The 15,433-nt window shown below is 42.7% G+C and overlaps 1 protein-coding gene across 20 annotated transcripts in view; it reads right to left on the bottom strand.

The window, feature by feature from the left end:
• KCNMA1 (potassium calcium-activated channel subfamily M alpha 1) overlaps positions 1-13,219 on the bottom strand; it is a 536,645-nt gene extending 523,426 nt beyond the window's left edge. For 9 of the 20 annotated variants that reach the window (XM_026116842.2, XM_026116843.2, XM_026116837.2 and 6 more), the window contains exon 1: positions 12,532-13,217. In XM_026116842.2, coding sequence (XP_025972627.1) covers positions 12,532-12,828 — 297 coding nt within the window. In that variant the 5' untranslated portion in view covers positions 12,829-13,217. Of the gene's footprint in view, positions 1-12,531 lie in introns of all 20 variants that reach the window. The other 11 variants (XM_026116848.2, XM_026116849.2, XM_026116856.2 and 8 more) reach the window with 3 other exon arrangements.
• Between the last annotated feature and the right edge of the window lie 2,214 nt (positions 13,220-15,433).

The raw sequence follows: 15,433 nt of genomic DNA, 5'->3' as shown, positions 1-15,433 counted from the left end.
ATGAGAACCTCAAGTTTTCACCCTGAGAATTCTGGTGACAGGCTTAAAAAGTGTAAATTCAAGACTATGTAACCTAATAAAAAGCCTGAAGTCAGAAGACAAACAAAAAGAACCTATAATTTAATGCTGAAAACACTAATGACTACTGAATACTTGACATTAATGAATCATTGTCTACAGAAGGATGTGCACTGAATGAAACCACGATTTTAATTTTAAATTGTTGAATTTTTAGAAAAGAATGATCTTATGCTTAAGATTAAAAGATTATCAACCTAAACTATTAGAAAGGAGTCTAAATAAGCCAAAATAACCTGGTCAAATCAAAGCAGACATCCAGGACCCAACACCAGCTTAATTACAGGGGTAAACAACCCTCTGCTTTAACTGACAGTAATGGCTAAAACATGGCTATATATTTTTTTAAAATACATAATTCATTTTGAGCTTTTTAGATGGAACTGTCATTTCCATCAGCTCTCACAGCAGATTCTCATTTACCTACAACAGTTAGATCCATCAGTTTTAAGAGACACAGCCACTGGGATTTTTCTACGGGAGTTACATAATAACTAAAATTTATACACTTTTTAAAATCCAAGGAGCATTTAACAGACCAACAGAAAATACAGTCAAACATCCCCTGCTGAAGACAATCCACATCCAGGACCAACAATATTTGCTCCAAGAGAAAGACAATTCAATCAGAAAAACATAATTTTGGGGAAACAAAAGGGGAAAAAAAAGCCACATTTTAAGTGGTGTCTTTATTTCTCATAAAAATTGTTTTTACTGAGCTGATGGAATATAAATACTACATGAGATACTACCTTCAGAATTCTGTTTATTTTCCAGGAAGCTTTTCTAGAACTTCTACCTTTGATTAAAGTTATTACCTTCCTCTCCATTTCTGTTAAATGTTTTGAAAATAAAAGCTCTAGAGTTCAAGTTTCCAATGATACGGAAAGTGCACAAGGGGGAGAGAAGGCAAAGCAGCTCTCCATTGACTTTACTCAGAAAACAGTTTGGACATTAAGTTCCACGACCTGTTATCTCAGAGAATAGCCCTTTCTTTTCTAGATCAAATAGACAACAATTGTTTCAGTCTGCCTCAGACCAATTTCTTTGCTCCTCAGCCAGAACATGTAATAATATCTTTATCCATACAGCCTTCACATGTTCTCCAAGATTCTCAGAAGATCGATAAAAATAAAAGGTCATTTTGGAATAGCTATACTGAAGTTAATCAGTAGTTCTGTCACAGCCCAATGCTAGTGACATTTTGAGACAGTAAGGTATCATCCAAAGTCACAGGTCTTACCATCATCTTTGCCAGCCAGCTGGCTCATCCTTGTACCCGCAGAGGTGCGCCTGGTAGCCAGCCAGCCCGATGCCAACTGCCAGGGCCAGAACAATCAAGACACAGAGAAGCCCATGAGAGCAAGCTGAACTCCAGAAACAGCGTCTTACAGCATAGTAAAAGAAAGGGCTTTCTGGAAGATATACTGTAGGAAACTGTACATGTGTTGTACAGTTAAAAACAAAAAACTATCAATAAGAAGGAAGGAAAACAAAGCCACAAGCTTGCTAAAACCTCATCTGGGGATTTTCCCCAAAAACACAGTCAGAGGCTAACACTGCATTTGCAAGGAACAAGATCCACTCTCCAGGAGAGCACAAGAACTACACGTGGCATGTGCTTCAGGATTTATACCCTCACAAATCACTCTGGCCTAGCTCTGCCGACAAAATGCCAATTAGCACTTAGAGTGTATCAGGTGAGTTCCTGGAGCTGATCTTCCCATTTAGTTTCACCTGAAGGGAATCCACTTAGCCACTCTGGACAAGGGGGAATTTACCTTCAAAAGTGTATTCCTTATCCCACCAAAATGCTAAAGCGAGCATACTTATATACCCTTACTCATCAAAGGACATAACTGAACTAGTGTTTAGCATGCTGTCTAACAATGAAAGCACCCCACTCTTAAAACTTCTCAATATTCAAATGCTACCCATGTCAGAAATCCCTTCTGCTCAGTAAAAATCCCTGTGAATGCTATGACAATTTAGGATCAGGAGCTACTACTACTTGATGGTCACAGCTTGTCTTCAACACAGCTCAGATACCTTGCAGAGAGTATTCTCCCAAACATTGAAGTTTAGACTTTTTAACACTGTCAAAGCATGACCTCAAGATGATAAATCTAGTCTTAGAAGACTTAATCAAAATATTATAGCCACAAAGCACTTAACTTGCTCTGGTGGATTAAGTTTGCTTTTAAAAAAGTTGTAAGTGCTGTGACTTAGCTTCAGCAGACATCATGACAGATCAAACACAGTCTACATCACTTTCACTTCATACCAAGTCATAAAGCTGATGTAAACCCCACCTCACCTGGTTTGGTTGTCTTGACAGACATAATCATGCAATCAGGCATACTCTAAACCAAACTTGTATTGCCTTGCAATCTCAGGAGCACAGAGGCAACAGCCTCAAAATCTATCCACTAAATTACCCCACCCCAGCACACCCACCCAACCACCCTGTAAAGCTGCTCACTGTGTAATTTGAACCACCTGTTAACAAGACTTAGCAACAATCTAGCTGAACTTTAATGAAGGATTTCAACAATTTAGTAACTCAACAGGTTTACTCTCTTATTGCACACACTGCAAGTCTGTAGTCTTCTCTGCAGCTTCAACCCTTCAGCTGTTTCAGAGAGAGACATCAGGTTTTTCAAACTTAATATTCTATTTCTCAGTGTATGTAGAGCAAACAGCGCCATGAAATTCTGGGTTTTACCTTCTGGTAATATATATACATATATACATATATATTTCTACTGTAGACCTTTAACTACTTTCCACCTCTACAAACTAGGAATACCCATTCTGTCATTCTACCACGCTTTAATGAAAAAACGAATGTTTCTGAATGCTTCATGTAACAATTTTAAGGATGCATTTTACTTTCGCACACAGCTGGCACAAGAGTAAGATTAAGATCTATTCACTTAAAGCCATCAGCATTTCTCTCAAACACCTTAAAGCACATAAGCCTAAAGATGAATAGTCACATGTACAGTCAATAAAGGAAAAGTTCACATACGGCTTTATTAACATAATGGTAGCCATAGAAATGATAACCTGTTCTGAATATTCCCCACAGTTGCAATATGGGAGCATCAAAAAAATTTCACTTTTTTATTATTAATTTCTAAAATCAATTGGCTAGAAATAGATATTTTTGTTTAGGAGCTGCATATCAATCTCTTTGTTAAAAGAAAATTAAAATTAGAGTATCTGATGTCAACACAAAAGACATTACTGCTTTAAAGAGCTTTAAAACTGTATGTAAATTCTCAAACACTGCAGTACCTTCTCCTCTTTATATACACAAAAAGAAGCCAAGAGGATTAGGTTGACCTTATTCAAGTTCAAGTCCAGAATGTGCTGCGTAGGGTCAGCATTAAAAGAAAATGATACCTTGATTTCAGCTCTTACATTCCTTGACAAAAATCTACATATAGAAATAAGTTTTCAAGGACAGCTTAGCAACACCTCTTTTGCAATCTGTCTGAAATTATCACTATCTCTGAAAATCAGACTGCTTATGCAGATCTTAAAAATGAATTCTGGTGTCCAAACAGTTGCTTTGTGCAAGTGTTGACAATTTTCACATATTACTCCAAATAGTTGCTGTGTAATGTGAATATTCTTAAAAAATAATGCATAGTTTAGTAACAAACATAAATGTCCTCAACCGGAAATCAGAGGAATCAAATGCTTTTTTTATTCTGCTCCTAAAATCAAATCTTACAATTCAGCTGGCAACTCAAAGATACCGAGGACTTCCTATATTAGGTATCATTTAGGTTAAGATAAAAATTTAATCATCTAAATCATTCAGGCAGAGTCAAACCTCCACACTCTGGAGAGTATTTTCCACTTTTAGGAAATGAAAACTTTATTCTGTCCCAGGGACACATTCCAGAAAAGCAATTAAGACAATTTTTGCAAACATCAAGACCATGAAGTGTTGCATGATTTGGGGCGGGGCGGGGGGGGGGGAACAGATACCTATTATAAATCCTGCTCTTAGTACTCATAAAAAGACAATATCACTATTTGCACATATAAGAAGGAATCAGAGGAGGAAAAGTAGCATTTAGCCAGCTAAAATTTTGTATGGCCTTAAATCAAAAATGAGACCCTCTCTCAATGGAATACTTAACTCCTTAAGTGTGTAATCCAACATCTCTCTCAGAAAGCACAACAGAGCAAATGGTGACTATAAGCTTATCCTACAAAAGGAGAAAAATAAGACTACAATAGAGGAGTCAAGGAAACAAGTATACATTACTGCTGAAAGCCTTAAGTGATATGAAAAAAATCTGATTATAACTAACAGCAGTCCACTCTTTCTGATGCTGATGAAATCTGGAGTTTCCAGATATAAATGTATTGGGAATAGAAGAAAACTAACACAAAATACTGTTAAAAACTTCCCACATAAAAGAATCAATTTATCAGAACTGTATAAAAAGCATTAAAAAAATTTCCCATATGGGGAAAATTTCCCACACACGGAAATGTAAGAAATTAGTATCTATCTAAAAAAGGAAAATATGTCTGTACCACATATAATTTAAAGGCCAGACCCTGCAATATTTTCTCCTGACTAGACTGCTTTTTGCTCTGAGTGATTGAAGGGAAAAGGGAAAACGGAGAGGTTTTTTTCCTCCTCTCCTTAAAACCCAAGCACACTTTATCAGTGTACTTATGAAACAGCATTTACAGTTTTGTAACCTAGAAAATGTAAAAACATCACACAACATCTACCTGTTGATCAGTAAACTCACTTTCAAAAAGTGACCTCAAATCACTTGAGGACAAAGGATTCACCTTGACATCTGAGCAGTGTTCTGTACCAACTATGACCAATACAGGTCAAAGAAGCTAGTAATCAGTTTCAAATAATTTATGTCCAGTAGAATAGCAGTGCATAATCGCACCTAAAATGAATTAGAAAGTTCATAATAGGAAAAATTAGAATATTAGGATGCATAAATGAAGGATCACACTCTAATATATTTCACTTTATTTTTGTAATATAAAGGTCATGACTTAGAAAGTTTCTTAAAAAGACATATCTATAATAATGCTCTTCCTCTTGACTTAAACGGAAAATAAACACAGTATCAATCGTCTAAGGTTAGCCTCACTTTTAATAGCAAATTTAGAGCAAGTCACCTTCTTAGTTTAACAAATAAGTGATAAAACATTATGTAAAAATGTAAAAATGCATAAAATATAGCATGAAAGAAAATGCCAAATAGTCATCATTTGCTTGGACAAAGGGGAGTAAAACTATATTATAAATTTATTCCTCAATACATAAAATGTAATAAAAATGCAACACAGTAAAGCTGCATCTAATAGTTATATGGACAAGACACTCAAATTCTATCCCAATTGTTTATTATGCTACGGTTGTTTATTATGTTACAGTTCTTCTCAACAGCTCTCTGGCCTGGTAATGAGGTTCTTTTTTCTAAGCTGCTATATGTTAGCAGTCCTGGTATTGCTTGTGCATCTATTTCAAATTAGGTAGTGAAGTTAAGCACATACAAAAAGTATTTCCAGGGCTCGGGGCTGCAGCTGCAAATGCATCTCTATCCTGCAAGTGATCCATGTGACAAGGGGCCTTTGCCAGTTCCATTAAATATGTGTTTACTCTGTCTCCAAAAAAGAGCCAATACTTGCCCTTGCATGTCAGCTTGCAGGATAGAAGCCACGATAGGAAATTGTCAGTGGTTCAAGCACCCAAATTGTGATTTCTAAGGGGGCCAGGAAGAAGATGCAGGTCTTAACTGGAACAGAAACATTCTTTGTGTGATTTTTTTAATTATGTTTCTAATGTTGAAACCCCAGACATAACAGCCATGAGCCAAGTAACTACATGTCACTGCAATAAAAGTTTTTAAGAACTTAAAATGTTAACATAAGATTCATTTGAAAAAATATATCTGATTCATCTAGAACACTGCAAACATCTAGGCCTGAATCCAAAACCATTCAAGTTATTGTTTCCCTCTATTTCGACGGGCTTTGGATAAGGCTCTCAGTTTCTGTAACTCTCAAACTGACAAATACATGCAATACATCATCTCAAAGCAAACTAACTCAACACATTACAGTGACAGCACATTCGTTTAAACAGAACCATGCATACTATATATGGGAATAAAGTGCTCCTTTTGAAGATGCAAACCCGAGCTATTTTCAGGCTATTAATATCATCAGGATTCAAAATGGGCCTTTCCTGACCAACACATCTCTGACAGACCTGGAAAAAAGATATATTTCTTTCTCAGTTATTCATCCAGCTGTATTATTGGCAAAAGTGCTAAGAGAACCCTCTACTGCATTTCCACCTTCTCCTGTCACCCAAGAATATCTTTTTTAGACCTATATGCCTTAAAAAGATAAAAATGTACTCACACTTACACACCATGAGGCCTAATCTGCAATTTGTGTATTTAGCCCTGTGTAAAGCTGGTATAAATGCTACTCCAGTCTTGTGATCTAGTAGAGTTTTGCATTTACTTCTCACAGGGGTACAAGAGTCAGGCAGTAGGTATTCAACTATCTAGCAGCGTATGATCTCTGTACAGGAATGCATCATTTTATGACAGCTCTTTCAATTGTAGCCCCTTTCCTTGTGCCACTGAAACAATATGTGGGGGAGAAAAATGTATTTTTAGCCATTAACGCCCACACATACTGTTTCAGTAATCTTTCCCTTAGAAGAACTCCACTTGAGCTTTGTTCATTGTGTCCTCCCAGGAGTCTGGTAATTTTCATTTACGTAAAATATATAGTTTTATGCAGTGTCACTATCTTAGGTATGCTTAAGAGAACTGAAAGGATGCCCCTATTCCTCAATTCCTTCTAGAATTATTTTCTGTCTCATTAGGTTATCTGGAATTTCTGTCCTACAATTTAACACTCTAGAATGCGTCACTGCTTCTGAATTAGACCCTGACCTTGCAGAGGAATTATTACCAGCCAACCCTGAAATTCACATAAATTCTTGTTAAAGTGAGCTAAACTCCACAGAATAACAAAGCCAATCTATGAAAATCCATTTGGGAGGAACATTGACAATTGTTCTGTGGTTTGCCTGTTGACTGCAGAACACTGTGTCTTTTTAAGATGTGTCCTAGGAAGGACATTCGATGACTAAAATTCACAATCCACTTTCCTGCAACAGTACAGACATGGAGCATCACTGGTTTTTTAATTATATTCATTAGATCCTGTCCCTAAAGAGATTATGCTTAGGACTAGTGTCCTCCAAATTTTCACAGTGTTTCTATATCTGAGGCTGTATACTGCCCTTCTTCTGCATTCAGAAGTCCCACAGCATCAAAATTGAGTGCATGGATCATTGTTATTAAAAGCCTTTTGTCCCCTAGAACAGGCATTTCTTCCCATGTGCTAAACTGGAAAACATTGTGAAATCAAATGGTTTCCAACCAGCACTTACAGATCTGCAAATGCGTGAGAGTTGCAAATTCTTTCTGAGTACAGATTTGCTCCTTAAATGTATGTGTTGCAAAGCCTTGAAAGTAAGTATGATACTGCATCAAAATAACATTTCCATCAAGATTTTTCAGTTTAAAGCTTAAATCCTTGTCCATACCTTTTCTTTTCTGCATACATAATCAATTTCATCATGTGTTTATAAAATGTGAAATCCATTATGAGCTTCAGAGAACTGAAAATGTCTTTTTCACAGAAGACCAGTAGTGTGGCAAACAGTAGCATACGCCTCTCCGTATCTGTGCCTTTTACACTTGTAGAGAGACCATCTGAAGAGAATTGTAAGTGCCTTTCTTTCACAGCCTTTTCAGTCCTTGACCTCTCGAACATGCCCATATCTCAATTGGCAACCTGTCTAGTGGGAGGCTCACGGAGTAATTACACACAGACCACCTGATAGCCATGAGACAGTAGCGATTCAATTTCTTGAGCCAGATTGAGCATGTGACTAAGGAGCGAAATGCACTGCAGTCCACTACTAATCTCTTGAGCCTTCCAGTTGCTGCTGTGCTTCTGTTCAGTACATCTTAGAGAGAGTCTAGGTGAGACTGCTACACACAGATTTAAACGCAGGCATCTCCTATGTTATGTCCATACGTGCCTTCGAATGTATTCTCATACTTCTCTGAATATACAGTGCTTTGTTTTGGGTTTGTTTCTTTAATTAGAAGAGGAGATTTCCAGAGGTATTGCTAGAAAATCCAACACATCTGGCTACATAAGAGACAGTTTGGTAGAAACACTTCTCCTACGGAAAGCTGCCACTTCCCCCCTTACAAACTTTCCCAGGCTTCAGAGACTTGGATGAAAATTCTTAACTTCTCAAAGGAAATTTCTGCAAATATTTTACTTCCACTAAAATTTCAGTTTTTATATTCAAAATAAATAGGAATGTTAACAGAAACTGAGCATATCTAGCACTTCATAATTTATTAAACTTCTGAAATATGTAGCCTCATATCAAAGAAGACCATTATGGTAAGTCATTTCAGGCAAGCGATTGTCACCTATAAACATAACAGAGTTTCATTTGACAGATACCCGAGTTCCTGTGTTGCAGGAAAAAAACTCTTCAACAAAGTGAAAATGCTCCAACATGAGCACAGTGATAAAAATGCCTTGTACCTGCCAGGTACCCTTGAAGGCATGAGGTGAATAATGAGTTCTGCTCTCCGGGGAACCAAGGAGCAGCGACACAGGGTCCAGTATCCCACTCGTCAAAAGGGTGCAGGTTTCACTGCATGCTGTACCTGGCCAGCTTCCGGAGCCTGCTGTGCCCCAGACTTGTGCTTTCTCATTCCACTGCACCTTTTCCTTGTTTAAGAGCTTATTCAAAGCCAAAACATAGTATCATGTAACATCTGTAGAAAATGCCCTTCAGGAACATGGAAAAAGAGAGTAGCAGATCCATACAATCAAAAGAACTACAGATTTTATAATATGTATTTAGCCGTTATATTTAACTTTGTACTTCCTGAGATATATTTATTTTCTTTTCCTGTTATTCCCATAAATGAGAGCAACTAACGGTATCACAGTCCAGCCCATTTAATTTCAATCTCACTTTCTACTTTTAATACACTAAGTTAGGAGTGAGTTGGGTGAAAAAAAAAAAGTAAACTGGAGGCAAGTTCTTCAACAAAACCTAAACATTTCTTAAAATACAGATGCAAACACTGAGGAACAAACAGCATATTTATGTCTCTACAAAATAACTGTAGTTAATTTTGCAAGAATTAAACCTTAAAGTATATACCACAATAGATAAAGAAAAAATATGGGCTTCAATTGTAATGAGACTCATATTATATGAAACACTGATATAACATAGGTAGGGTTTTACATTTTCCTTCCTCGCAGATTTTAAAAAATGCCATCTCGTAAAGGAAGTATGGAGAATAAAATATCCTGTAACTTCAGCTATCATTTTTTGCCCATGATTAATATTAATGTCCTATTAGTATACAATGACATAAATTGGATCTGGAATTTTAAGAGGCACTGTTATCATTCTGTTATCAGAAATTTTCATACTCTTCTGACTTTCAGTACACCTCTCCAAGAAAAATGAAATACTGTAATGAAATTTCATACCACAAAGCGTCAAACAGAGTGTTAATATCAGGTTTTAAAAATCCAAAAATGAACCTTAAACTCAATAAGTTAAAGAGAAAAAAGCATTCTAAATCCTTCTATGCAACCATTAAAAAGAGTGACATCTACAAAATAAAGTTGACAATCACCTACTAACCTGAGAAACACAGCTTTATGCTAAGAATATGGCAGGGAAAACATGAATTTTTTTTCAGATCATTGTACTAACATACATGAACACAGCTGTTAACAGTGACCCTGTGCCTTGTGACTTTTAGTACACATGCAAATTATTTAGTAAGAAGCCACAGAAAGCAGACATGAGAGAGTTCTTTTAGCTCACTCGCTGGGACTGCTCTTTATGTAGATGATGAGAGGGTAGTGGATAATCCAACCCTATTACGAACTGCAGAGCAGAAGAGGGAAGAAAAGGTCCTAACATGCAAAAAGCTTCTTCAGTTCCACAGCAGGAGGAACCACTTCTTGTAAAATTACTTTTGCTGGGAGGTCCAATATAGTTGACGTAGCACAAATGCTCATTCACATTTTTCACCTGCGGCCTTGGCAACCTTTCCCAAGTTGTCATGCGGCACAAAACATGTGTTCGGTAATAGCAAAGTTTAAGGCATTTTCAGTTTTTACTTCAGTTAGTCAGTACACCCTAAATACTAGAAAAGTGTTCTGCAAAAACTAGTTACTCATTACACACACAGAACCCTCTGATTCTCCATTTTAGTGTGAAAGAATCAGGTCTTGGAAGTTATCCTTCACTAAAGGCTTGAAAACCTTACCAGTGTAATAGACATAATCTGAAAAGTGACATATATCTCCCCCTACCTGCAGAGTCCTCCATCCTCCTGCCCCAGGGAATGATATTCATGGACACAGCTACTTTAGATATCAAACATGAAATAAATCTTACAATCTGACATAACTGTACTCTGTCAAATCATTCAAACTAGAAGTGTTGGGACCCCTTGACGACACCTGTTATTTAGCTAACTGATACATTTAACCTGTCTGAGATGTTTTAAAGACAACTTGGATATGCCTTTCTATACTGTAAGAGATGTATGATCTGCTTTGCTATTTCTCATGAATGGACTATCAGACTGAAGATATCCATGAAGACATCATGCATACGAAGTCTGTGTAGAAGTGGCTAACTCTAATTTTAATTCTCTCAAGAAAAGTAGCAGGTGATGGCCTGTAGGATTTCCTTTTTCTTCGGGACCTCATATAGCCCTTGCAGATTTGTCTCATCACAAGCAGAGGAAAATGCTAAATATACACAGAAGAAACTGAAGACAAATCATAGTTACCCCCTCCTTTCTTAACAATTTCCTTTTACTATTATAGGAAACAGTATTCTACAAAACATGTTTATTATCACAAATTCTTTTGAGCTTTACCATCACACCTGGCTAACATGTCCCTGAGAAAGTTCAGGTTTGGTTTTGAATGAAATAAAAAAATGTCTCTAGAGAAAAAATATTGCCAGGTATGTTTCTTGAAACTTAAAACTTGAGTCAAAAGTTTCCATTTATTCTATATTTCTAGCAATCATTTCTTCCACTGATAGGCCAAGTTTATTACAACTGTTCTACTTCCAATTGTAACATACAGCTTCTTGTAGGTAATCTTAACTTGATATTTAGCTAAACACAATGAAAGAAAGGTACCCAAACTTCTCAACTCTGTAACTTTTTTTCTGGTTTCTTATAAGTGTCGGTTCCTTTGTACAGCTGGGTTATGCTATATCAAGTGTGTTTAGGGGGAGGGGATAGGAGAAAGGGGAAGACAGCTCACTGTACGTCAAAGCAAGCCAGCAACCTAGCAACCATATATTAAAAGGTGTGTGTGTTTTTGTGGGTGTCTGTGTGCCAGGAATAACTGAAGCAGATATTATTCCATTTGTAATCCAAAAAATGCGAAAAGGGAAGGGGAGAAACTCCAGCTGCTGGTCTATTTTGGGGTCTTAAAATTGCCTGTCAAAATCCACTTTCACAAATACAGAGTCTTAACACTTTCTGTCCCATTCGTCTTGAACAGAAATGAGAGTCAGGACCCGACGGAGTTCTTAGCTTTGGTTTGAAGGAGACCTTTCAAACCAGGAGCCTACCTTCCTTCACATACTACACTTCTTCGAGAGGGTAATATGCAAAAAAAAAAAAAAAAAAAAAAAAAAAAGGGGGGTAGAGAGGTTGTCTCAAAGATTTTGTACTTAGAAGAATATTGATCTAGCGTGTTACTTATGAATTCAGTAAATGCATTCATATATGTATGTACATTTAGTTTACCAAGCAGAAGTCTAAGAGTGATTCTATGGGAGTGGAAATAGCTTTTAAAAGATTTACTCAATTGAGAAGTTAATCTCTTTAATTTTGCCAAAGTTTGTCATTTCATAGGAGAATTGACAGCTTAATTCAGCAAATAACCCCCCCCCAAATACCTTCCCCACCATACGCGGTCCCTGAGGGTGCGTACCAACTTCTGAATCGCACCGTCCGAACGTGTGAGCGTGCGCCTCGCGGAGCTGGTGAGCGGACAGCAGGCACAACTCTCCTGCGCCCCGAGACTGAAGAGCCGCCACGCGGGGTGGTGGCAGAACGGGAGGCAGGGGGCACTCGATGGCCCGGCGCCCCTCCAGCCACGCTGCCCCCAGCGCAGCGCCAGGCCCACCTGCAAGCCAGCAACAGCCACCCAGCATCTCCTCCAGTGCCACCGCTCCGAGGTGCCCCGACCCAGGCGGCCGGGCGCCCACTTGCCACCACACCGAGCCACCGCCGCACCCGCAGGGGAAGGGGCGGGGGGGGGGGGGAGCGTTACCTTGTTTTTGACCCCGCAGTGGCAGCAGACAGTCCACAGGTACTTGAGGGTCCTCCACAGCAGGATGATAAACAGTCCCCCAAAGAAAGTGACCATGGACGAGGCGAGGAAAGCCCACCACATGCGCTGTCCGCGGCTATCGCAGGGCACCTCCATGGTCACCGGGATGATGAGCGCATCCATCTTGGGCACATTGACGGGGGAAGAGGACGAGTCTGTGTTGAGATTGTTCGCGTTGATATTGTTACTCATTCTAACGCCGCCGCCGCCGCCGCCGCCGCCGCTGCCATTTGCCATAGCTAACAGCGAGCCGGGCGCGCAGGGGCTGCCGAGAGCTCCTCCCGCCGCCAGCGCCCCCCAAAAAACCCATCACCAGCCATATTGCTGCTGCCGCCGCCGCCGCTGCTCAGCGGAAAGGGGAAAATAATAATAATAATAATGAAAAAAAAAACAAATCAAAACCAACCAACCAACCAACCGAAGGGGAAGGTGGGGGGGGAAAAAAGCGACGGCACAATCCGCGGGTCCCTCTCGGGAGCCGACAAGCCGGTGAATTCCGAGCGTCCTCCGTGCACGGCGAAAATAATAACGATTAGAAAAAATTAAAAATAATAATCAGAGGGCAGTCTCCTCCGCAAATTCCCACCCCTTCCTCCTCCCGCATACACGGCCCCCACCCCGCCCACCCCCAAAAAAAGATCATCCACCACCACCACAAGCCGATGCCTCGGAGCTTCTCTCCAAGATACCCAGCGCTGCAACCCCGCTGGCCTCAGCGGGGATCTCTCAGCCTCCGCCGCGGATCTTCCTGGAGGTGGTCTGTTATTATTGTTATTAGTCTTTAACTTGTTATTAGCGACACTCGGTCCCCCCCGCGCGCCCTCCTCCTCCTCCTCCTCCTCGTCCAAGTCCAGCCCCTTCCTCTCCTCTTCCCCCCTCGGCGCTGGCAGCAGCCTCCTGCGGCTCCTAATTCATCCTCCGCCGGCCCATCTGCGCGCCCGCCGCCGCCTCCCGCATCCTCCGGGCGCTCGCTCCGCGCCGCCGCTCTCTCTCCGGCTGTTGCTCCTACGCGCGCAGAGGCACCGCGGCCGCCGGCTCCCCGCCCCTATCTGCCGCCGGGGGACGCGCCGGCGCCGGCCCCGCTCCCGCGGCCCTGCCCCGGGGGCCCGGGGCTGCCGCGCAGCAGGGCCCCCGCGGGGAGGGGCCGGGGGGGCGCGGGACGCCGCGCTGCCGCCGGGGCCGCGCCGCCTCAGGCGGGCTCGCGGCCCCCCATGCCGACCGCCGAGCGGCGCCGCCGCCCTCCCGCCCTCCGGCCGCCGAGGCACCGGCCGCCGCGCGGGCGGCGAGGGGCCGGGGCGCTTCACAGGTAGCGGCGAGGCGGGGCCGCGCTGCGGCGCCGAGCTGCCAGTCCAACAAGTCGCCGGCGCGCGGATGGCCCCATCGCCGCCGCGGCGCACCGGTCTCCGCAGCCGCGCTGGGCGGGGGCGGGCGCGGCCCCCTGGCGCGGCCGTGCGCGGGGCTGGTTTGGCGGATGTCATGACGCAGCGGCTAACGCACGGCGCCTGTCACGGCGCGCGGCGGCCCCCCCGCGCCGCCGGCCGCAGCCGTTAACGGTGTGTGGCCCCCGCCCGCGCGCGCGGCGCTGCGCGGCAGGTCCGGCGGGCCGCGGCGCGACATGGCGGGCGGCTCCGCCGGGCCGGGACCGCTGGGGGCCGCCGCCGGGGCGCTCGGGGCGCCGAGGCGCTCGGGGCGGGGCGGGCGCTCGGGCCTCGCCGCGGACGGTTGAGTTGCAGCAGCAGGTGCCGGGGACGTGGAGGGGGTGGCCGGGTTTGCAGCGCGGCGAGGGAGCGTGAGTAAATATCGGGGAGCCATGGCGTGCCTCCGTCCGCCGAGGTGCCTGCTCTAAGCTGACAAAGGGAAATACTGCAGATACTCCAGCGACACGCTGTAAATTGTGAAGCATCCCGAGCGCGTTCCCGAAACTGACCCTCGGAAGTATAAATAGCAATTTAAAATGACACGCTGAAGCGGGGGGGGGGGGGGGTCCAGCGGGAAAATCTGGAGACTTGTCTCCTGCTTTTTTCAAAAACGACACACCGGGGTTGCGGGGGGGGGGGGGGGGGGGAATCCAGCGAGAAAATCTGAATAGTCATCACCGGCTTTTTCCAGATTCTAGTTGAAACAGAGAATACACACACACACACACATTAATCTTGATCCGGCACATGCTCCGCTAACCCCGTTTGGACAAGCTATTATGCAGATCCTCTTGTCATCTTTCCAAGGGTCAAATCCCACAGCTTGTGTGTGCATGACACTTCCACATCTGATCTAGTCACTACTTCTTATCCACAGAGCCACCCTTGTGACAGAGTAATTTCTTAACCTGTAGGAATAGTACTTCATGCTTCTGCATATGTCCTGGCTTCTTCGTTTTTCACTTCAGTGTTGGAAGTGAGCTTTTCATGGAGCTCTCCAACCCTCTCACCTCCAGCTCTTGTGCAATGACATTTCTCTAACTTGGGGAGTTTGTCGTGGTGTCTCCCTCCAGCCTAGCCCTTCAGGAGAGGGCTTCCTTTCCAAGAACTGATTAGCAGAGGCCTCCGAACAGAGATGGCATCAGACAGTAGTGTAGAGGTATTCGCAAGTGAGAAAACACGACGTTACTGTATCCCGGAGGAAAGCTGATAGTCCGTTACACAATGCCCTGAACCAACCAGCTCCCAGGAGGCTACTGCAAGAGGGCAATTAAGTGGAGGATTTCTAGATGCAGAAAACGAGTCACGCTGAAACAAAGCTGCCCGCGAGAGCCACCACCTGCAGCGCCGGGCCGCGCCGCGCTGCCACGGCTCTCAGCCTCCCCGCGCCCAGCTGGGCAGCCACCGGGGCGCAGCGCGTGGCC

The sequence above is a fragment of the Dromaius novaehollandiae genome, chromosome 6, assembly GCF_036370855.1.
Source record: "Dromaius novaehollandiae isolate bDroNov1 chromosome 6, bDroNov1.hap1, whole genome shotgun sequence".
Classification (NCBI taxonomy): domain Eukaryota; kingdom Metazoa; phylum Chordata; class Aves; order Casuariiformes; family Dromaiidae; genus Dromaius; species Dromaius novaehollandiae.
The sequence above is the reverse complement of the archived record's forward strand: the minus strand, read 5'-3'. Positions and strand labels throughout refer to the sequence as shown.